Source organism: Triturus cristatus, chromosome 10 (genome assembly GCF_964204655.1).
Source record: "Triturus cristatus chromosome 10, aTriCri1.1, whole genome shotgun sequence".
Classification (NCBI taxonomy): Eukaryota; Metazoa; Chordata; class Amphibia; order Caudata; family Salamandridae; genus Triturus; species Triturus cristatus.
The window spans coordinates 181,026,721-181,048,664 of record NC_140593.1 but is presented as its reverse complement, the minus strand read 5'-3'; the positions used below and the strand labels follow the sequence as shown (position 1 = coordinate 181,048,664).

General features: G+C 47.3%; 1 protein-coding gene across 15 annotated transcripts in view; it reads right to left on the bottom strand.

The window, feature by feature from the left end:
* The window catches only part of PHF14 (PHD finger protein 14), a 1,035,579-nt gene that overhangs the window by 902,406 nt on the left and 111,229 nt on the right, over positions 1 to 21,944 (bottom strand). For all 15 annotated transcript variants that reach the window (XM_085630765.1, XM_085630766.1, XM_085630773.1 and 12 more), the window contains one exon: positions 16,940 to 17,084. In XM_085630765.1, coding sequence (XP_085486891.1) covers positions 16,940 to 17,084 — 145 coding nt within the window. The remainder of the gene's footprint in view (positions 1 to 16,939; positions 17,085 to 21,944) is intronic.

The following is a 21,944-nucleotide window of genomic DNA, read 5'->3' as shown; positions in this document are numbered from 1 at the left end:
CTTACAAATTAGCCATGCAATTGACGGCGCCCTGCCCGCTGAGGGCCCACTTCCAGCCTCCTCACCCTTGGAAGACAGATTGTTGCTTGACCCAATGGACCGTAGGGCGACTTCCCTAACGTATAAGAAACTAATCAATAATCGAGAGGACCCGATGCGGAGGCTGCGGGCCAGATGGGAGTCAGATGTGGGCGAGCTGTCTGACGAGGGGTGGAGAGATGCGCTGGCCTCCCCTCGGGAGGTGGCAATATCAATGCGCCTCCGCCTGGTCCAACTCAAGGTTCTACACCGGGTTTATTTTGATGCGGTCCTATTGTGCAGTTTGGGTCGGCGCCCAGATGAGCGTTGTATCCGGCAGTGCTCTCAGGTAGGCACGTTCACGCATATTCTATGGGCGTGCCCCCCATACAACACTATTGGACAGAAGTCACCCGCCAGATGGCACGGGCCACCGGGAAGTCGGTGGTCCCCTCTCCTCAGTTATGTCTCCTGAATGTGTGGGAGGACACAGACCTTACCCCAGTAGAACAGGAATGGGCGGCGCTGGGTTGGGCCCTGGCTAAAAGAAATGTTGCCCAGAAATGGGGGGTGGCCACTTTGCCGTCCTTGAGCGCCTGGGCCAAAGATATGGATCTAGCAATGGTGGCGGAGAAGACAGTCTATAAAGGGCGTGGGTGCCCCAAAAAATGGGACCACAAATGGGGACGGTGGAACAGGTATAGGGTAGACATTTGTATATCCCCCACGATTGAACTCCGGCGGGAGAGACAGGCGTTACTGGACACATTGGGCCCCGGGAATATGTCCGGATCTCTGGTAGACCCCTAATCAGCTGCTATGAGCTTTGGATCGAGTTTGTCGCTGAACGAATTTACCCTTGTTGTGCTGATGATCGCTAATGATGCCTTAAATGTACTCTGTAAAAATTGCATATTGCCTAATGATCACGATTGCTGTAACTCCTGCAGATTTTAATGTTAATAAACAGTTATTGGGAAAAAAAAAAAAAAAAGTGGACTAGAACATTTGCGACTTTGAGACTATTATTGACAATTTATCACTTTGTGTGAGCTTGGAGAGGACTTGCATTGATAATTCCTTACATTGTCCAAAAAAAGGAATATACTCCTTACCAGTATGCATCTGATCTTGGCATGTAGAGCTGCAGATCTACATACTTTTGCATAGATCGCCATCTGGTGTTGGGCCCGGATGTTTGCAGTTTGTTTTTCCTCTTGGAAAGTCTTTGGAAGTCACGAGGTCGGTGACTCCTCCCTTGGTCCGTATTGCGCATGGGCTTCGGCTCCATGCTCAGATTGTTTTTCGCCAATAGGGAAAGATGGAGCGTAATAATAATAGTGAAGAAACCCATGTGTTTTGCATCTAAATAAGATAGACTGGAACAGATGCAGGTAGGCGGGTGGGCGTGTGTAGATCTGCAGCTCTACATGCCAAGAACAGATGCATACTGGTAAGTAGCATATTCCGTTCGAGGCATATGAGCTGCAGATTACACACTTTTGCATAGACTATATAGCAGTTCCCAAAACTAGCGGCGACCACCGGTATCTGTTGCAGTGGTTTGAAAGAGTGTTTTTAGTACAGCCTGGCCCACACTAGCTTGTTGCTTGGTTTGCACATCTACACAGTAATGTTTAGTGAAAGTGTGCGGTGTTGACCATGTAGCTGCTTTGCAGATATCATCTAATGGGATGTTCCCTAGAAAAGCCATAGAAGCCCCTATCTTTCGTGTAGAGTGGGCTTTAGGGGGAACAGATAGCGTGCGTTTTGCCTTGTAGTAGCAAATCTGTATGCATTTTACAATCCACCTAGCTATCCCTGATTTAGAGATGGGGTTGCCTTTATGTGGTGGAGAGAAAGAGACAAATAGCTGTTTGGTTTTTCTGAAAGGTTGTGTTCTCTGGATGTAGTAAAGTAAGGCCCTTTTAACATCCAGTGTGTGTAGAGCCCTTTCTGCAACAGTTTGAGGTTGCGAGAAAAAAAACGGTAATTCTACCGATTGGTTTAGATGAAAGGGGGAAATGACTTTAGGTAGGAATTTTGAGTTGGTACAGAGAACAACCTTGTTTGGGTGCATTTAGAGAAAAGGTTCTTGTATAGTAAGTGCTTGTATCTCACTGACCCTTCTAAGGGAAGTGATGGCTACAAGGAAAGCTGTTTTCCATGTGAGAAATTGCAGTTCACATTTATGCAAAGGTTCGAAAGGCGGTCCCATTAGCCTTGTGAGAACTATATTTAAGTTCCACACAGGTGAGGGTGGTATTCTGGGGGGAATTATTCGTTTGAGGCCTTCCATGAAGGCTTTAATGGCAGGCACTCTGAAAAGTGATAGGTGCTGTCTGTTTTGTAGGTAAGCGGCAATTGCTGCGAGGTGTAGCCGAATGGATGTATATGCTAGGTTACACCTCTGTAGATGGAGTAAGTAGCATATGATGTGCTGTATAGATACGTCTAGAGGGTTGTGTTGTTATGGCAATAAACAACAAATCTTTTCCATTTTGCAGCGTAGCAGGCTCTAGTAGTAGGGCGTCTAGCTTCTCTGTTGACGTTCATACAGTAAGGGGGAAGGTTAAGGTATCCGAATTCTAAGATCTCAGGAGCCAGATCGCAAGGTTGAGCTGAGCTGGGTCCGGGTGTCTGATCTCTCCATGGTTCTGGGTTAGGAGGCATGGTGAGAGGTGTAACTTTTGGTGTGGCACTACCGAGAGTTCCAGCAGCGTGGTGTACCACGGTTGTCTGGCCCATGTTGGAGCTACTAGAATCAGTGTGAGGGAGTGCTGTTGTAGCTTTCGCACCACTAATGGAATTAGTGGGGGAGGTGGAAAGGCGTACGCAAATTTGCCTGACCAGTTCATCCATATCGCATTGCCTTTGGACAATGGGTGTGGGTATCTGGCGGCGAATCTTGGGCATTTTTTGTTTTCGTGGGTGGCGAAGAGGTCTATGTGTGAATGTCCCCACATCTGAAAGAACGGGTGAAGAACCTGCGGGTGAAGTTCCCACTCGTGGATCTGATGCGTCTGTCTGCTGAGCAGATCTGCCATGGTATTTTGGACTCCTGGGACATGTTGGGCTAGGAGAAAGATTTTGTGTGGAATTGCCCATCTCCATATGCTCTGTGCTAGTTGAGAGCTGTGGAGAGTGTGTGCCGCCTTGTTTTTGAATGTAGTACATGGCCGTCATATTGTCTGTGCGAATAAGGACTGCCTTGCCTAAAATCTGTGTCTGAAAGAATTTCAGGGCTAGAAAGATTGCCAGTAACTCCAGATGGTTGATGTGGAGTAACTTTTGTTGCGTCGTCCATGTGCCCTGCACTGTGAGGTGTAGTAGATGAGCTCCCCAGCCGGAGAGCGATGTGTCTGTTAAGATTATTTGTGGAACCGGGTCCAGGAACGGTCGACCTCTGGAAAGATTTGTGGTGTTCCAACACTGCAGAGAGCGATGGGTGCGACCGTCTACCAACGCCAGATCTGGCAGTTGCCCCTGGGCCTGATTCCATTGGCGCGCTAAGCACTCTTGGAGTGGACGCATCTGGAGTCTTGCATGAGGCACTATGAAAATGCAAGAGGCCATCATCCCTATCAATTGCATAAACACTCTTGCTGGGAGAGAGTGTTGAGGTATAAATCTTTGACGCAAAGCCTGAATGCTTGCAATCCTGTCAGGATTGGGGTAGGCTATGGTTTTTGAGGTGTCTATGGTGGCACCGAGGTATTGCTTTGTGTGGGATGGTATTAGCTGGGACTTTTGGTGGTTCACTGTGAAACCTAGCTGGTGAAGTAGTTGGATTGTAGTGGCGGTGTGATGTACACATTGGTTGTAGGACGCAGCTTTTATTAGCCAGTCGTCCAAATATGGGAAGACATGAATGTGCTGTCTTTTGAGGTGTGCCGCCACTACCGCTAGGCACTTGGTGAATACGCTTGGTGCTGTTGTGACCCCGAAAGGGAGCACCTTGAACTGGTAGTCTTGCCCGTCCACTACAAATCTGAGGTACTTTCTGTGAGCATGGTGTACCGGAATGTGAAAGTATGCGTCTTTCAAGTCCAGTGTGGTGAGAAAGTCGTTCTGGGAGAGGAGCGGAAGTACCTGCTGAAGTGTTACCATGTGAAAATGGTCTGAATGTATGTATGTGTTTAGAGGCCGGAGATCTAAGATAGGTCATAGAGTCTCGTCTCTTTTTGGGATCAGAAAATATAGGGAGTAGACCCCTAAATTTTGTTCACTGGCGGGGACTTGTTCTATTGCCTACTTTTGTAGGAGGGAGATTACCTCCTGTTTTAGTAACGTGGAATGTTCTTGTGACATTGGGCGTTGCCTGGGTGGAATGTTTGGGGGGGTGGATGTCAATTCTAGGCAGTTCCCTGAACAAATAATTTGGGTCACCCATCTGTCTGAGGTGATGGTCTCCCAGACGTGAAGGAAATTTTGTAGCCTGCCCCCGACCGGAGTGGGATGGTCTGGAGGGAGCAGGGGGAAGACATTGGGTAGGCGGTGTGGCAGAGCGGGCGGTATTTGTTTTGCCTCTGCCTTTATTGTTATTGCCTCTATATCCGCCTCTTTGATAACCCCTTGTGAAGGTGGATTGAGCAGGGGATTTGTAGGACGTGGACGCGCTATCTGAAGAGTAGCCTCTGGCCGTGCCCCGAAAGGAAGACCGGCGAAAGGAGCGCCTAGGAGGGTGTGACTGCAAGCCTCCCATAGATTTCGCCGTATCTGTGTCCTTCATCTTCTCGAGGGCCTCATCTACCTTTGGGCCGAATAGATGTTCTTGATCAAATGGATGATTTAATATGGAGGCCTGTACCTCAGGTTTAAAACCTGAAACTCTCAGCCAAGCATGGCGACGGAGGAGGACGCTAGTGTTAATGGCCCTGGAGGCTGTGTCTGCAGCGTCTAAGGCACAGCGTATAGAGGTGTTAGTTATGGTCTTACCCTCTTGAATTAATTCATTGGCCCTATTTTTGTATTTTTCTGGGAGATGGTGCATGATGGTTTCTAGTTCATCATAATGCGGTCTGTCGTATCTGGCCAATAGCGCTTGAGTGTTGGCGATACGCCATATATTGGCTGCCTGTGACGCAGTGCGCTTTCCTGACGCGTCCAGTAGCTTTGACTCTTTGTCAGGTGATGGTGCTTCGCTTGACGCCTGGGAGTTTGACCTTTTCCGTGCAGTGGAGACCACTAGGGAATCCAGTGGTGCTGGCCCTTTGATATAGGCAGGATCTGTGGGGGCAGCTTTATACTTGTTTTCAATGCGTGGGTTAATGACCCTAGCCCTGATTGGGTCTTTAAAAACCTCTGGTGCATGTTTTATTACCCCCTTGAGCATAGGTAGTATGGAAGTAGACCTATGTGCGGTATCAAAGGTGTCGAGGAGGAAATCTTGCTCTACCGGGTCAGTGTGTAGGTCTACCCCGTGATAATGTGCCGCCCTCTGAAGTAGGTGGTGAAAACCTAATGAGTCCTCTGGTGGAAATGGCCTGGATGGATAAAGGTCATCTTGTGGGACATCTGGAATGTCTGGATTATTATAATTGTCCCATGGGTCTGGGGATCCTGTAGGGGTGGGGTCTTGTGGCACATCCCCTGGATCGTAGTATGGGTCCCCCTGATCATCCTGGTCTGGAGACGGGGTCGGAGAGCGATGAGGCAGGGGTGGAGAAAGCGGAGGGGGTGGAGGTGGAGAGGGTGGAGGAGGTGTGGAAGGCACTCTGAAAGGGGAGGTAGCACAGTCTTTCCTCTTTGGAGGTGAAGGCGGAGCCGGTTTGTCCAAATGTCTCTTTTTAGAAGAAAGTGCCAAATGTCCAGTTTTTGGATCCTCGGCAAGTGTCTTTTGCAAGGGATCCGGTGTAAACAGTTCCTGAGACAATGTTTGTTCCGTCGGCGCCGAAGGTTTCGGGGGCGATGACTTTTTAGGCTTGTCCGTGCCATGCTTTTTTGGAACCTCCGGTTTTTTGGTTGGCGCCGAGGTAGGCTTCGGCGTGGGAGTGTCGGTGCCGAGGGCCTTATGGTGTTTGGTCGGTACCGAAAGGCTGGGTTTCGACACCGAGGGCTTTGGTGCGGAGCTCGTTGTCGAGGTGGAGGCCGGTCTCTTTTTCGGTGCCGAAGTGTGTTTATCGGCACCGCTGGCAGGCTGGCTCGAGCCCGAGCCGCCGGAAGGCTTATTAGGCTTCTTCACCGGGCCCGAAGGTGGGGTGTTCGAAGCAGTGTCTTTGGTCTTGCCTAGGCCCGGAGGCGAAGGCGTGACCGACGCCTTTTTGGGTGTCGGCGCGGGTGTGGGAGGGGGTAAAGTACTCACGACCCTCTGCGATGTCCTCCACATCCGAGTCGTCGGCTTCGGAAGCACTGACGAGGTCCTCTTCGGTGTGCTGCTGTCCCGGAGCTTGGACGTCGTCCCTGAAGATGTCGACTGGAACGGAGGTCGAGGAATGCGCCATGTTTCGTCTGGCCCTTCGATCTCGAATAGTCTTTTTCGATCTGAAAGACTTGCAGGCGGGACAGTCTCGAGCCTCGTGTTCAGGGGAGAGGCAGAGGTTGCACACCTCATGAAGATCGGTGTGGGGGAATTTGGACCCACATCGAGGGCACTTCTTGAATGGAGTTCTTTCCATCAGCCGGGACCGGAGCTTGGATAGGCCCGAAGGCCGCCGTCGACGACTGGAATCGAAGATGTGTCGAAGAGAAGGTGATTGAGGAGATCAGGATCTGAACAATACCGCGATGAGCGAGGATTCCGCTTCGATCGTCGAACTGGAAATGTTCGGAACCGGAGCGCGAAGTATTACATCCGAGCCCGATGGCGGAAAAAAACAATCTGAGGGTGGAGCTGAAGCCCATGCGCAATACGGACCAAGGGAGGAGTCACCGACCTCGTGACTTCCAAAGACTTTCCAAGAGGAAAAACAAACTGCAAACATCTGGGCCCAACACCAGATGGCGATCTATGCAAAAGTGTGTATTCTGCAGCTCATATGCCTTGAACATAACGTTTCATCTATGAAATTAGCTCACATTTGCATGCACGACAATGTTGGATTAGTTTCTCTCGAACTATTTTGTTTACACATCCAGCTGCGCACATCATCACGATGCCTTGAATATCATGTACTAGGGCCTCTTTACGCACTAGGTACAAAAGGTGTCCTAGCCTCATCCCCATCGCGAAGGCTGCTTTTTATCATAAATAATAGGCATCCCGATAGTTTGGAAGAGGAGGCCCTTCTGCTGACAAGAAGGTCCCTGCGTGCTGACAAATCACCACGCACAAGTCTGACATCCCGTGAGGGGTGTCCAACTTGAGACCAAGACGGGGTCCCTCACTCCGTCCTATCAGATAATGGTGTGTGGATTGTCCCTGGGGGGGGGGGGGGGGGGGGGGGTCTTGGTTTTACACCCATACACACTCTAGGTACACAGTGTAGGGTCTGAATCGTAAGAGTTTGTTAAATTACCATACTGCATATATGCCTGCATATATTCATTGCTTCAGCACCATGGTAGAAGTGTATTTACTGTTCACTCTTTTGGTGCTTGTAATCTCCTTTATTTGCTTCTGTCTCCTAATCTTTGCAGCACACATTTTACGCAAGAATAACGCTGATTCAATAAATATTATTGAAAACGACCCACTGTGTAATCTCTGTATATTCCTCTGAGAATAAGTGAGCACGAATGATTGAGCGAAGGGTTCTGTACGGTTTCCAGTATCCAGAGTGTTCAGATTTGTCATGTTCAGTGGTAGCCAGAAACAGTTCGCTCCCTGGTAGGTTAGGTGTTCTATAGGCCAACATATCCTGCGGGGGAGTCCGGAATCAGTCTTGACACAAAGCCCTTAGTTCATATTTTCCATACAATACACATATCCTATGAATCAGAAGGAACTACACAACATTACAAAGCCTAGAGAATCTACTACGGGGTTTGTAAGGGGTGCCCTGCTCATGCAAGGCACCCTCACACTTATAACCTAGCACCCTGCCTGCAGGATTGAAAGGCCTGCATTACGGGTGACTTTTAGGCTTTAAGTGCAGTGACCTCCGATATAAAGAAACCTAAAGCTGCAATGGCAGGCCTGTAGTCACAGTTTTAGTGGTCCCTCAGGGGTTGCATAGTACATGCTGCAGCCCATGGGAGACCCGGGTGTACCTATGCCCTGGGTACCTTAGGACCATATACTAGGGACTTACATGGGTAAACCAGTAGCCAATTGGGAAGGTACCAAAGTTCTTACCACGGTCAAATTTGGGGAGAAAGCACTGGGGTACTGATTAGCAGGATCCCAGTCAGACTAGTTAAAAAACAGAACACCAGCAAAAAGCAGGGGTAGCAGATCCTACTTTCCTACACCCACAAAGATGAAGTTCAGGAAAGGAATCGCCCAAATGAGAACCCCCGCTGAATCAACCACAACCACAGATGTACCTGTGCGCAAAGCATCAAGAAACTAAGTCACTGGTGAAAACGGTGCTGTGCAAATACTCAGTAGCATAACCCCTAACCAAGCTTCCAGTTCAGTCTTGTGAGTATCTTTTCTACCGCCCCGGAGGAAGGGATTCAAATGCACAAAATGGACAATATAATTTATCTAGTAAATTGGCAACAGAAATTTGACTTGAGATAACTGTTAAAAACGGTTTACAAGCTGTCACGGGCATCCTGTGATAATTTTAGAACATTCCAGATCGAACATAATAGCAAATACTGTATATAGATAACTTAAGAGCAGCTTGAAAATTCCCACAGAGCATCGGATTGAACTGGGATAAACTATAATACACTTTTAAGATGTCAACAATAAATGTTCCGGTATCAGCTTGAAATTGTCTTAAAACCAATCACCTCAACCATTCCTTCAAATATGAATGTATGAACATGAAATAAGAATCAAATGGTTTGTGAAGGCACATGCAGTGGTACTAAAACAAATTTCACAAAGGTGGTGACCCTAAACAAAACATATCAAACAACCCCACCAAATGCATAGCTAGTGGTCACATAAAACACCTCAAATGTTCTAGGATTTCAGCCACCATAAAAACAAGCAGCACCAATAACACACACATCATCCATTCTTTCAGATATCTAGGAAAGGTTCTTTTGACTGGCAGTGGGATACTTATTTAATTAATCTCCTACTGAAATAGATATGGATGGCCACTTCATCCTGCCAGCACAAAGACTCCCCTTGGGAAATAGCAGAGGATTCTCATGATACACTGATGAAGATTTGTGCATTAATCAACATGTTGCAGAATAATACTTTACGATTTAATTCACACATTTTGAAACGAGTTTGCTATTAACTGTTAAAGTGCATTTTTCTAGCTTATGCTAACTAGGTCTCAGCTAGACTTTGATGCCATCTTGTTCAAAATGAATATCTCATGATGTCACAGTCACTGTTTATTCATTCTGCTGTACATAGCCAAGCAAGACATGTTTGTTTATTTCCAACTGACACAGTTCTCGAAGAAGAGGGTCTCAGTATTGCATCTTTTTTCAAAGGACCTTCCGGTTGCATGCCGTACTGCATTCATTCACAATGGGTCACTGTTGTTTACATAACTAGTTTGTCCCAACACCTCCTGATGGTATTAGGTCAGATGGGCTGATTCAATATTCATGAAATGGGCTATTGCTAAGGGATAGGGACATGTGACGCTTATCATTTCTTGTGTTCTGAATGTAAATCTTTTGCTCAAACCATGATAAATCTGCACTTTGTATGCATGTCTAAAGGAAATGTCCTATACAAACCTCTGATTGGTGGGGCGGGGGGGGGGGGGGGGGGGGGGGGTAAGAGATCCCTTTGACCCTGTTCCAATGCTACTAGCGATGCTGCCTAATTTCTTATTGATTTTGCTGCACATCTGAGACTTGGCTTTTCTCCGCCTTTGTCACTGGTCATTATGATTTAGTATTGAAGGCCTGTATGGCAGACTAATTTTTGTAACCCAGCAGCTTCTCCATTTTAATTATTCTGTATTGTAACTTAGAAATTTTGTAATAAACCTTCATGGTTTGTTTTTCATCTAAATGTCTGCTCTAAAGCTCACTTACTATATTTGTTATATGCTGAACTATATCTTTTCTCAGAACACATTGCCTCATGAAATTGAGGTTAAAACCGTCCAGAATTTCTGACAACGCTGTGCTGTCCCGGAGCACAAAGGGCTGTTGGTATTGGTAAGGCAAAATGATGCTAGAGATTGAGGGTGTTTAGTATGTTCGTGATGGAATGCGGGATGCCCAGCTGGGATCAGAGTCTGTGTTATGGAATGGATTGTGATGTTTTTGGTTATGCGCTATTGATTCTTGGTTTAGTTGGTTGTTTAATTACTGTGATTTTGATATATTTGTAATAATTTTAATATGCATCAAAGGATTTTGAAACAAGGTAGATTCGTACCTTAAATATTATGTTATGACTAATTACTAGGACAAACACGACACTCCTTGAACTAATCACGTAGGTAGGTTAGCTATCTCTGGTCCTGATGAATTGCCAACAGACCCTTTTGGGTTAGAACAGGCAAGTAACATGTTGACCTCACATTTTTAAAAGGCTTCTCATGATTGCTCCTAGCATCATTGTATCCCACACGAGCATCATCATACCTTTTTAATTAGGATAGTGAACTTTCGCAGTAAAATGTACCCTAACCAAGCATCACTATACCTATTTTAAGCCACTTTCACCACACTACCCACACCCCACATACCCACACTTCATCAAACAGCTATATCAAAAAGATCTCTTTGTGGATGCCCGTCGGGTATTGCAGCACCCGCCCAACCAGGAGCATGCCCAGATGATGTAGCATGAGCATGATGTAGCATGACACCTCTCTGGGTGTGTGAGGGTACTTGCTCCTATTGGAGCGTATTCCACTGACTTGACTGACTTGACTTACGCGTTAATCACGGTCTGTGTAAAAGAAACTGCACACTCCTATGTTTCTACGTTATTGTGATAAGGAGGATGTGTGCTGGACCTAGGAAAAGCTCCTTGTTCCCCATTTTTGAATTGTTGCAATTTATTCCCAAGAATAAGATTCAATTTCTAAAATGAAATCACAAGAATCAAGAGTTCAGTTGTTCCCAGTTCTTACTAAAGATGACCTGCCTGTAGTTTTAAGACACACAGTGAAAGAAGAGGTGTATGTGCCAGGCATATTGTAATGTGTCCGAGAGCAGTCTAGTTTCATCGCTGAGCCTGTAAGCATAATGACAAAACTCAAAAGTGAGTGGGACCGTGTATTCTGGAGGGATCTCAATAGACACAATCTGTAGGACCCTCAACAACTATTTCCCGTAAGCATAAGGGCAAATCAATATAGAGAGTAAGTCAGTGCGGGTAGGGAGGAATCCTGCCACTGGCACAATGCCTTACCATCTGCAGTGACTCCAATATGCCGGCCATTTCATTTGGGCAACGAGTTAGTATAGCTGTAGACCAGGGACTTCTAGACCACCACCATCTGTGGGAAGTCATGGTTGGGCAATGCCAGCCTGCACAACCCGTATGCCATTTATGGTAAGTCAGTAACCTGTGCATCTCGTGAGAGATGGACTACGGCAATCTGATCAGGAGCACTGCAAAGTAATAAAGTAATTGGGGTAAAAAAAAAATGTTTGATAATGTGATCCGTTCGATGACCGATCAAGGGAGCATCAACTAGAATTTTATTGATTTCTGAAAAGAGAACACAGGTCAGAAATTACCCTACTGGGTGTCAGACACCATATGATATATCTGAACTCCCAGATAGCACAATGTGACCGACTCCCAGCAGAAAACCTGGCCCACCTCATCTAGTGAATTGTGCTAATACTTGATCCAGTTTACATACTTTCAAGAAACAAACAGCCCAGAAGTTGGAATAGAACCTGTGAACCTATGGGTAAAAGCATCAAATTTGTTTAAAACAAACTGAAGGAGCTCGACACTAGGTATACATGGCTGAGTCAGACTTGCTCCACATGAATCTAAAAGGCGAACTTAAAAGGTAGTCCAAGTCACTTTGCAACTACGTACTTTCTATCAAACATTTTTGTTTATTAAGAACTGTTGGATGGTCTTCTAAAGTACAAGTTAGTTACCTTCGGTAACGATGTATCTGTTAGAGACGATTCTAGCCGCAGATTCCTTAATGTAGAATTATCCCCAGGCGTGAGACTGGACACGGAAAACTTTCTTTGCCCCAGCAAGCCTGCGCGCCGGGGGGGCGGTACCACGCGACTCCGCCCTTCCGTCATCCACGGGCGTGACATCAGTGAGGTCACATAAGCTCCACCCCGGCGCGCTGACATCAGTTTTCTTCGGAGAACTGTTCCGCGCCACAACGCGGAACCATCGCAAACAAAACTGTGGAGAGTATAGGAACAGGGTGCGAAAAAGCAGTGAAGCAGAAAGGAGAAAAACGAAAAGTGAGGAACAGCACCAATTGGAAAAGTGCCAAGCACTTAAGGTACAAAAAGCCATAGCAGTGAAAGAGCAGAGCACTGCTCCGAGGAACACCTTGCAAGCTAAGGCGACAACCTCCCTGGAGGCAGAATGCATGTAAAAAACGCCATAGCAGAAGAGAGAGAGAGAGACTGCAATCACAATCCACAACAGTGAAGGGCAACAAGCCCGGAACAGAGGAGAAACAGCAATTCACCCCCAGACGACACCAACAAGGAGGGCCGTATCCCCTGAAAGGAGTGAAAAGGCCGAGGTACAGGCAAAAAAAAAAACAACATAGATGACTGCAAAGGAATCAGAAACCCCAAGCAAGTAAAAGGGAGAAGAGTAAAGTAGGCCCCTACACCATTGAAAAAACCAGGGTGGAGGGATGCAGAAGCACACATGAACCAACCGAACATGTATCATAAGGGAAGGGGTGGAACAATCAAGCAGAACGAAGCATCCTGTCCGGGAGGAAGCAAAGCAACCACCCACAGAAGCCAAGCCACCCGAAGGGAGGCGAGTGCAGAAAACCAAACTGAAGGTCCTCGCAGAACAGGGAGGAAGGGCGGGCCGTGAAGGAATCTGCGGCTAGAATCGTCTCTACAAGATACATCGTTACCGAAGGTAAGCAACTTATACATCTGATAGAGACTACTAGCCGCAGATTCCTTAACGTAGAATAGATACCCTAGCCATACCCAGAGGGGAGGAGGGTCAGAGAGAGAACCTCACCAGCCTGGAAGAACACAGGGCCCCAACAGGGGATGTGTCATGGGGACAGGAAGGACGGCCCAGCCCCCACCTAGCAGAAGGACGCAAGAACAAGGCGAAGGGAAGACTAGGAGGCCCCAAGCCCATCCAAGGTACAACTACCACAAACCCTCGTAGGGACAGACAGCCGCAGGAGGAAAAGAACCACTCCAACTCCAGGGAGAAGAGGTCAAACCGGAGGCAGAGCCCGCCATAGGAAAACACACAGCAGTAGAGGACAGCTGAACAGGCACCAACCGCAAGGAAGCAGACAAGGCAGGAACGGCCCCACAGCCAAGAAGCGCAGGCGTAAGAAGAAAGGCACAGGTGCGCAAAGCCCCAGCAGAACAAGAGGCAGGGGCACAAGGGAACACACTAAGGGCCACGGCGGTGGACCAGAACAAGCAGATGTGCGCAGCCGGCAGCCGGCAGCTGACAGTACCATGGAGCAGGACACCCAGAACAAGCCAGGCGCAAGCCGAGGGCAGAGGCCAGGGAAATTCAGAACAATCCCCAAAGGAGGATCGTTCAATAGACACACACCGACCCACGAAGAGAAGTGGAACCAGCCAGAAGAGAAAGAGGAGACACACGGGGGACGGACCCAAGCCGTCAACCAGAACACAGGAAAGCCAGGAGAAACCTAGCCCCCCGGGAACGCCAGACAGAGGACCAGGCCGAAACGCCGGACAGGAAGGCGGAAACGTCACAACACGACACCGCAGACAGCATGCCAGACTGGTCAAGCGATGTAGCGAACACTGAGAATGACAGAACCTGGAGCAGCGCAAGCTGCGCCCGGCCAAGACAAAAGAGACCGCACCAGCAGTATACAGTGATGCCAGGAAAGGTAGGGAACCCAAAAAAGGGCGACCATACCTTCTCAGCGCAATACAGAGCTATGCAATAGCTACAAGTACCCCACATAGGGTACGATACGTCCCAAGAAAACCTGGGAACACCTCTTAGGGAAAAATCCCGCAGCAGAGGACAAGAACATAAAGGACCGGCAGATAGAACCACAGACGGCTTGCCAATCAGCCAAACAGAAAACATACAGAAGGCCCAACTTGAGGACACATACGGGTGTACCAAAGAACCACAAAAATCAAAGGGGCTGTACCAGCAGCCAACAGTACAAAGGGGCCGACCTAAGGACCCCGAAGGCACGCCAACCCACACAGACGGTACAACCGAACCACTAGACCCTAGAAAAAAGGTGTGATAACGCCTCCCATAAAACAGCAGAGGACCAACAAGCCAAGTTTACGGAGGGGGAGGACGACGGAGCCCCACAAGGAGCCGCTGAATGGCGGTATCCGCATGGGTATTAAACAAAAGCACCCCATCAAAGGGCAGGTCAACCAGACGCTCCCTAACATTCTCAGGGAAAACGCTATCCCTCAACCAAGCACGGCGACGGAGAGCTGCTGAACTTGCCATAGTGCGGCCGAGAGCATCAGAAACATCCAGGGCCGAACGAAGAATAAACGCGGCCAACTCCCGGCCCTCCATCACATGGCACCGCAGATCAGCGCAGACACCTTCTTGAGAGGCACAAGACAGAAGGGACTCCACAGAATCCCACAAGCTGGAAGTAGCCCTGGCCAACACACAAAGCGTGTTGATCGCTCGCAAAGCAGCACTAGAGGAAGCGAAGATGTTACGCCCCCATGAATCCAACCACCGGGCCTCCCGTGATGGAGGAAACAGCACCAGAGGTAAGGAAGGAAAAGCAGTCTGCAGAAGAGGGCCCTGGGTAGAAGGGTGGAAAGAAAGGCAGACTGGATCATGCGGAGCAGGATGGTGGCGGCAGAGGAGTGACTGGGGCACCGGATCCCCCGTGGCAGGACGCCCCCAGAAGAGAATTATGGAGCGAAGCTTCGAATGGAAGAAGCAGCTCCCGTCCACCAAAACCCTAATGGAGAACCTCAAGCAAATGGTCCGTAGGGAATGGGGTGGCGGGGTCGCTCATGTGCAAAATGACAGCGGTCATTGCAATGGCCCGGGCAAAGGCTGCACCCGCCTCTGTAGGGCGTCGTAGGGGGGAGAGCAATTCCTCCGTGGGTGACGGCTGTAAACTAAGCCGGCCATCCCCGAGTCCAGCTGGAGGAAGAAATGGCCAGCCCTGGAATGGTGGAAGATTCACGGATGAGTGGGGGACCTGAGGTGTATCTGGGGAAGGCTGTGGCCGCAGGGACGGCGAAGAGCCCTCCCTGGAAGACGCCGGGGAAAAAGCCATGACGCGGCTTCCCATCTCCGGGGAAGAAGAGACAAAAAGCTGACGAAATTCCGGAGAGGAGGGAGCCTCTGGAGACGAGTCGACGACCCGTCCCGGCACAGCGCCGTGGAGTCCGCCACAGGCGCCAGCGTGACGTCGACCGGCGCCAGAGGGGACGCCGAGACGACCTCCACCACCACTTGCGCCCTAGGAAAACGGGGCGGCGGCGGGTCGGAGAAAGAACGGCGCCGAAAAAGCACCGACTCGACCTCCAACGAAGCAGCCGCCTGCGTGGAGAGGCGAGAGAGAGGGACCCGGGGACGCGCCCCAGCCCGTACCCGCGGGGCCACCAGGGCAGACAGCCGTCGGCGCCTGAGCGGCGTCAGCTCGGCCTCTGGCAAGGCCTCCGCCTGCCCAGAAGACGGAGATGAACTCGGGGACGAGACGCGAGTCTCTGCGCCCTCCCGCGACACCACAGGGATGCCCTCGGGGGTTTGCAGTGAGGCAGAGGCGCCGTGGGCCGAAGAGGGGAACCCCGTAGGGCCGCACCCAGACGACACCACACCTCCAGAACCTGACGCCGAACCCGTCGAAACTGCTGGCGACTCCGCGGAAAGCCCCGCACATGGCAAGGGATCCGCGGATGTCCCAGGAAGAGGAGGAGGGGCCAAGGAAGCCTGCAGAGCCGCAGCATAGGCCTTCATTTGGGCCCTGGTCGCCCCGACTCTGCGAAACGGCGGGTAGGGTGGCAACGAATGAGGTTGCATGTCCCGAGGAGAACCCGGCCCTCCGCAGAGCGAGGACCAGGCCCCGGGGACAAGCTATAAGACTTCAATGGGCGAGCGACGCCCTAGGGGCCTCGGTGACGGGCGATGTCGGAGTCGGCGATTCTTGGACCATTCCACGGCAGACCGACGTGGAGACGACATCGATTTGGACAGGCAGGCCGAAATGAGTTTCATCCGGCGCTCCCGCCGGGACTTAGGCTTCAGATGCTGGCAAGCGTCGCAGTCCGTGGAATCATGGTGCTCGCCCAAACGCCACATGCAAATAGGATGAGGGTCAGTCGCCGACATCTGACGCGCGCAGGATGAGCACGTCTTAAAGCCCGAAGGCATTCGCACACTGTCCCACAACGTAAAGCGTGAAAAGAAGGCCTGAAAACAGGTCAGGGACACGATCTGGATCCGCTTTGCATGCGGAAAAGAAGGAAACTGATGTCAGCGCGCCTGGGTGGGGCTTATGTGACCTCACTGACGTCACGCACACGGACGTCAGGGCGGAGTCGCGTGGTACCGCCCCCGGCACGCAGGGATGCTGGGGCAAAGAAAGTTTTCCGGGTACAGTCTCACGCCTGGGGATAATTCTACGCTAAGGAATCTGCGGCTAGTAGTCTCTATCAGATGCAAAAACACAGAAGATAGACCACATTAAAAAAGCATCAACATTCCTTTGCATACTGGAGCACATTTTAAAACTTTATGTTGAGTTACCTTCATGAACAGTAATTCCACAATTGTCACACTGGATTATTTCATCTGCGTCCTCGCTGTTATCCCCAAGACACACACAGCAGATGAGAATATGGTCCATTTTCTGGGAGTTCCATTTTCCAGTTTTTTCTAGGATCAATGAGTCCTAAGAGAAAAATAAAATGTTTATATGTTTATAGCAACACATGTAAAACCATTCCTTCTCTCTTTGACCAAACTAGACATAAGGTGACTTTACCAACATTCATGAAGCACCCGTTTATCTCATAATGTGGAAAAAACATATACAGTTTAAAAGAAAAGACAAATATAGCGCAACCATGTCATTTGCTTGAAATTATTTAATCTCTCAATGCAATTAATTCATGTTAGCTAAACATAAAACTCACCATAATAACAGAAGAACACATAAAACTTGCCTCCCTGCTTATTGTCAAATCCAACAAACATAAAAGTGTTTTAGCCGTAGCAGATCCTGAACAATTAGGCTACTGATCTGGTACAAACCAGAGGAATGGAGGAGAAGCAAGGCAAATGCCATTTTCTACTAAGCAACTGTAGCGTGATAAACCAAGAGAACATCACTGTTAAGAAAGTGCTGGCAAAACTATTAGATTTGGCTTTGGCAAACGTGCAATAGTTTTTGTGTATATGCAATAAAAATGTAAAGATTTAAAGTAAAAAAAACAAAGAAATTAAAAATGACGTCTGAAGGCCACAGGCATATGAAGTGATCTACACCCAATCCATTTTTTCAGTTAAATGATTCTTGGCAATTTCAGAATTTCGGCAAAGGATCAGAACACTACGATCAACTCGAAGATGCTCAATCTTTTAAGTCTATTGGGCCTGATGTAGCTAGCCGTAACCTTAGAGCGGGAGACACTTTAGACCTACTTTTCACATCCACAGAAGGAACTGAATTCTATCTATGGGTGTTTTTAACATCGCGGATATTAAAAAAGGCCACACCACCTCCCATGGTGTAGTCACTCTCCGAAACTGGAAACTAGTGACATCTATAGCTTTTAATAATACATTTGACGAGATTTTTAAACTAGCATTTACAATGCAATGGTCTCGGCATTGGTAAAGTTAGAGCTATTGGCATTGCTCATGACATTATTTTTGTTTATGTTTTTGTTTTTAAAACATTTAAAGAAACGGCATTGTTATTTACAATGTCAATAGCTTAATCACTCTCAAATGCGAGACCTATTGCACTTGCACCCACACACAGAGCCACCTACACACAAACTGATTAAGCTATTGACATTGTAAACAACAATGCCGTTTCTCTACATGTTTTAAAAACAAAAACATAAACAAAAATAATGTCATGAGCAATGCCAATAGCTCTAACTTTAACAATGCCGAGACCGTTGCATTGTAAATGCTTGTTTAAAAGATGCTTCGGATTCGCTGGAAGGCAGAGTAATAGGACGGAGATTCTATGCCCTGGAGCCAAGAACTGCAGTAAAACTCCAACTTGACCTCTCCATCTCACTCCACCTTTCTAACCTAAGGTTACTTAATAAGAACAGCCCAATCATTGACCCGATTAAATATGTAACCCTCCCCACCAGGATCAGTATCAGGATTGTCTCAACACCAGATGCAGGGGTGTCGAATTTAATAAAAAATCTACTTGTCCATGGGGCAGGTTGCTTCATAAATCTACTTGTCCTGTAACAAAATCCCCTTGTCCCTTTTGTGCCATGTAATGCGGCGACAAATTACGGCAGCAATCTCATTATATAAGAGTCCTGATATAGCCTCTCTAATTATGCCAGGGCTCGTACCATAGTAGGGTTGAATACTAGCAATTCCCTTATGTTGCTACGTTTCTGCAGGTCTACATACGGGGGCTGAACGTAGTGGTAAGCAATAGTTCAAGGGTTGGAATGCCCTTTTGAGTCTGTGCAAACCTACTAACTTGTGTGTTTTAAGGATTTGCACCAAATCTTTTCTAATCTTTTCCCGTACTGAAAAAGATTAGAAACGTACTCCTGACAGGGGTAGATGTAAAATTTCTTCCAGGGTTGGGAAAAAAAGTGGTTGGAGGAAAAGTGAACTTAAAACATTCAGATTTTTACAGGAGCAAATCTACACATGCACATTTGCTCACGCTAAAATGCAGTTCACAAATATTTTCTAGGAGTACTATTTCTTGGCCTACTTCTGTAAATTATTGTGAATTCACAGAAACTGTATATATGCACTTAATGCAAGTATATATACCATGGATGTACTTTTGAGACTTTCTTTAATAATTGGGCCTCTAATTCGGCCTGGCGTCAACCATGACCTTTTGTGCTTAATAAAATTCTGTCTCTCTCTCTCTCTCGGTCTATCAGCTAGCTTCACTGTAAGTGACAGTATTCTGCTCTTTTACAAGGAGCATATTGGCACACAAAGTAATTTGGTTCAGTGCCCTGAACTGCTGTGGCAATGTGTGCTTTTTGAGACCAAAAATAATTTTTGCTTTTGCCAATGCTTGTTAGAACGGTAAGGGCCCAGCAGCTCAGACACCGATAAGGTTTTACAAAAACTATGCCTAAACAAGTCACGCATTGACAAAACCAAAAGGCTGACCACCAATTTCAGACCTACTGGCTTTGCAAATGATTGTTAATTTTTGTTTTCCACATTCGTATTTAAACTGGTTACACTGCTTTTCCATTATGAATATTTTTGGGAAATACAAGCATACATCAACATGTTACTAAATGATGCTGCAAAGATATGGTACCTAAAATCTTACAGTAGTTTAGCAAAATGTTTTTTTACCTACTTGCATTTTTTTGTGAACATTTTATTTTGAAAGCAAAGAATCATCACTCTTGCTTTCAAGCTTCGGCAAATATTTGCATATAATCAGAGAGCATTCTGGGAGCATTATACATAGCCTCATATTACTAAACTTCGAAAATGTGTGTACACATTTATACTGGAACCACCGTCAGTAGTGCAGGCCGAGCTTACAACATTTACTTTTAGTGCTCACCCTAATAATAAAGGCTTTGCACCATAAATACAAGCTTGAACAACATTTAACACATGAACACAAATATTACCTTAACTGCAGACATTGCCCTTTCCTGATCCATAATGTGGTATGATAAACTGGCAGCCAAAGGGTTTGTGCTGTAGGTGGCTGGGCCTACTTGTCCCAAGGACAAAATACACATGAAAAATTGTTGCCTTTGACCACAAACAATATGTCCCAGGCGTCGGGCTATAGGAATTCCACAACCCTGCAGATGCATGGTCAAACACAAATTAGAAATATATCAACTATTGGACTCGGATAAGAAGGATATATTACTATCAGAAACATGGCTAACAGATGAATCCTCACCAGAAATCCTAGCCGCTCTCACAGAAAATTACTACTTACTTCACGCTAATTGACCAGCGGGCAAAATAGGCGGAGGTGTGGCAGCAATAATTGTGAAAAATCTTGAGTCGTTGGACATCCCAGCGGTTGAACGTCTCAAACGACTCCTCAACCTCCTCTCTAACTTGTGCTCTGATTTACAGACCCCCCCCAGGGCCATACCCCATTTTCAACATACCTTGGCGGAACTTATCTCCCCTTTAGTAATTGAATATGCAAAAATATTGATAATTATAGATCTCAACTATTGGGCGAATGAGAAAATGGGCAGGCAATCCTCCATGTATTTAACCGATATGTTAAGTATTGTGAACTTTGAACAATACGTGTTCTTTCCCACCCACAAAAAAGGCAACACTTTAAAACAGGTGTGGTCAACTAACCTATCTGTATTTAACCTAAGAGTTACACCATGTGCATGGTCTGATCACTAGCTATTTACATTTTTGCTCACTAATCTGGTCCTTCCTAAACCACCTACTAACATAGGAATTCCCTCTAGAAATTGGGCCAGAGTTAATACTGCATTGTTTTACAACTTGCTAGCAACCACACCTCCCAACACAAGAACCAATATCAACCAACACGAGGAAGGAATCACTGCCTGTTTAATAGAAGCTAGCAAGTTGCACGCCCCTCTCTGGAAAGCCAGATAACACGATGAGTCTAAAGTTCTCGGAAGAGTTAAAAGCAGCAAAACTTGAACTTCGATGGGCCAAATGCAGATGGCAGAGGAATCACTGTCCCGGAAAAAAGGAAGCTTATCTGCTTCACCTTAAAAAATTACAACCAAAAAAAAAAAACAATTATACAGGCTAAATCTGCCTTTTTCTCAGATAAAATTATAAATTCAACAAACAAATCTAAGGAAATCTTTGGAATCGTTGCCAAATTATCCAATCCCTTCAGTGACCACAACGATCCCACCCAGACTCTATTTGATGTTCTCAACTCTTTTTTTATTGAAAAGATAAAAATTAACAAACACAGTATCTCACCCCGCCTGTCCCCGCAATAACCTCAATTAATGACAGGAACCCCTCCTTAATGTCCATAAGGTCGGCTATTAGCAAGGTGCGTCTCATGGACCTGCTAACTAAAGTAAAGGGGACTACTCAAATTACGTATGTCCTCCAAAGGTCTTAAAAGAAGTTCTATCCCTAGCTCTCCTTAAGAAGTCTTAGACTCAAGGGGTGGTCTCCATCTTCTTCAAGGAGGCTATAGCGGTCCAGTTACTAAAGAAAGCTAGTGACGACCCACACATTTTTACCAGCCCTCGCTCCATATCCCTGCTACCGTATTTAGCAATGGTTATGGAGGCACATGTGGCCAGATGCCTATGTTCCTTCTTGGAGAACACTCACTTACTCGACCCACACCAAGCAGGTTTGGACTTGCTCACTCTACTGAAGCGGTTATACTAGCAGTCATGGACGACATGTGGGAAGAAGTGGGCAGGGTAACTCGGGAACAACTTTCCGCAGCTTTTGACATGGTCGACAATTAACTTCTTGTCGACCATGTCGGAGCTGAACACCTGACTGGACCGTTTCTTTCTTGGAAGACCGTCGTCAGTCAGTCCATCTGTCCCTCTTCAAGTCCCCC